This window comes from Larimichthys crocea, unplaced genomic scaffold (genome assembly GCF_000972845.2).
Source record: "Larimichthys crocea isolate SSNF unplaced genomic scaffold, L_crocea_2.0 scaffold100, whole genome shotgun sequence".
Classification (NCBI taxonomy): domain Eukaryota; kingdom Metazoa; phylum Chordata; class Actinopteri; family Sciaenidae; genus Larimichthys; species Larimichthys crocea.
Genome location: NW_020851384.1, coordinates 407705 through 409997, shown reverse-complemented (window position 1 = coordinate 409997; position 2293 = coordinate 407705). Strand labels below are relative to the sequence as shown.

The 2293-nt window shown below is 55.9% G+C and overlaps 1 protein-coding gene across 1 annotated transcript in view; it reads left to right on the top strand.

Moving 5' to 3' along the window:
* LOC113744659 (thrombospondin-3a-like) overlaps positions 1 to 2287 on the top strand; it is a 4562-nt gene extending 2275 nt beyond the window's left edge. Inside the window, exons 3-8 of the mRNA XM_027275318.1 lie at positions 97 to 350; positions 1087 to 1189; positions 1275 to 1301; positions 1384 to 1466; positions 1812 to 1863; positions 1958 to 2287. Of these exons, the coding sequence (XP_027131119.1) occupies positions 97 to 350; positions 1087 to 1189; positions 1275 to 1301; positions 1384 to 1466; positions 1812 to 1863; positions 1958 to 2118 (680 nt within the window). The 3' untranslated portion in view covers positions 2119 to 2287. The remainder of the gene's footprint in view (positions 1 to 96; positions 351 to 1086; positions 1190 to 1274; positions 1302 to 1383; positions 1467 to 1811; positions 1864 to 1957) is intronic.
* Positions 2288 to 2293: the final 6 nt, after the last annotated feature.

The window sequence follows — 2293 nt, the reverse complement described above, 5'->3', positions numbered from 1 at the left end:
CTCCTCTTCCTCCTCCTCCTCCTCTCCCTCCTCCTCTTCCTCCCCATCCTCCTCCTCCCCCTCCCCCTCCTCTTCCTCCTCTTCCTCCCCCTCCAGTTCTGGTCCGGTATGTCCGGGCTGACGGGAAGCTCCACACGGTGAACCTGCAGAACGCCGTCCTGGCTGATGGGCGGAGTCACTCCATCATCCTGAGGCTGGGCGGGCTTCACCGTGACAACATGAACATGGAGCTCTACGTCAACTGCCGATTGGCCGACTCCAGCCAGGGCCTGCCGCCATTGGTCCCTCTGCCCAGAGAGGCGGAGATGGTGGAGATCAGACACGGACAGAAGGCCTACGCCCGACTACAGGTCAGACAGACAGGCAGAGAGAGAGATAGAGAGAGAGACAGGTCAGACAGACAGAGAGAGAGAGATAGAGAGAGAGACAGGTCAGACAGACAGAGAGAGAGAGAGACAGGTCAGACAGACAGAGAGAGAGAGACGGGTCAGACAGACAGGCAGAGAGAGAGACAAGTCAGACAGACAGAGAGAGAGAGACAGGTCAGGCAGGCAGAGAGAGAGACAGGTCAGACAGACAGATAGAGAGAGAGACGGGTCAGACAGACAGACAGAGAGAGAGACAGTTCAGACAGACAGACAGGTCAGACAGACAGGCAAAGAGAGAGACAGGTCAGACATAGAGATGGGTGAGACAGACAGACAGACAGAGAGAGAGAGACAGGTCAGACAGACAGAGAGAGAGAGAGAGACAGGTCAGACAGACAGAGAGGGAGACAGGTCAGACAGACAGATAGGGAGAGAGACGGGTCAGACAGACAGACAGGTCAGACAGACAGGCAGAGAGAGAGAGACAGTTCAGACAGACAGACAGGTCAGACAGACAGAGAGACAGGTCAGACAGACAGGCAGAGAGAGAGACAGGTCAGACAGAGAGACAGGTCAGACAGGCAGACAGAGAGAGAGAGACAGGTCAGACAGGTCAGACAGACAGAGACACCTCAGGTCTGTGCTCAGGATCAGGTCTGTGCTCAGGATCAGGTCTGTGCTCAGGATCAGGACTCATGGTGGTGTGGTGTTGTTTCAGGGGGCGGTGGAGTCCCTCAGACTGGCTCTAGGGGGCAGCGTGGCCAAAGCTGGAGCTCTGACTGACTGCCCGTTTCAAGGAGACTCTTCAGCCTACAACTCAGGTGAGCTCACCTGCAGCATCACACCTGCACAGTCAGTAATCAGTGATCAATGATCAATGACTGAGCATGGCCCTCTGATCCACAGTGAGCGGGGAGGTCCACTCCATCCTCGGTGAGTCAGAACCACAGTCAGAACTTTAGATTCCAGCCAATCAGCACGCAGCTCATCATGATGACTCACGCTTTCCTGTCAGGTGACCACACCAAGGCTCTGATTGGTCAGCTCATCATCTTCAACCAGATCCTGGGAGAGCTGCGACAGGACATCAGAGAGCAGGTGAGACAGGCAGAGAGACAGACAGGTGAGACAGACAGACGGGACATCAGAAAGCAGGTGAGACAGGCAGAGAGACAGACAGGTGAGACAGACAGACGGGACATCAGAGAGCAGGTGAGACAGGCAGAGAGACAGACAGGTGAGACAGACAGGACATCAGAGAGCAGGTGAGACAGGCAGAGAGACAGACAGACAGGACATCAGAGAGCAGGTGAGACAGGCAGCGAGACAGACAGGTGAGACAGGCAGACAGGACATCAGAGAGCAGGTGAGACAGGCAGAGAGACAGACAGGTGAGACAGACAGGTCAGTACCATGTCTCCTGAAGTGTGGTGTGGTCCACAGGTGAAGGAGATGTCTCTGATCAGGAACACCATCCTGGAGTGTCAGGTCTGTGGTGAGTCAGCACGCCGTCTTCTTCTCTCTGTCCTAAACCTGTCTGTCTCTGAGGACCTGACCTAAAGACGGTCTTCCTGTCTGTCTCTCTGAAGGTTTCCATGAACCTCGGTCTCGCTGCTCTCCAAACCCGTGTTATAAAGGCGTGTCCTGTATGGACAGTCTGCAGTATCCTGGATACACCTGTGGACCCTGCCCACCTGGAACCACCGGGAACGGGACACACTGTCAGGACATCGACGAGGTAACACGTTAACCCCCCTCTCTGCACGTCACGCGTTAACCCCCCTCTCTACGCGTCACGCGTTAACCCCCCTCTCTACGCGTCACGCGTTAACCCCCCTCTCTGCACGTCACGCGTTAACCCCCCTCTCTACACGTCACGCGTTAACGCCCCTCTCTACACGTCACGCGTTAACCCCCCTCTCTAC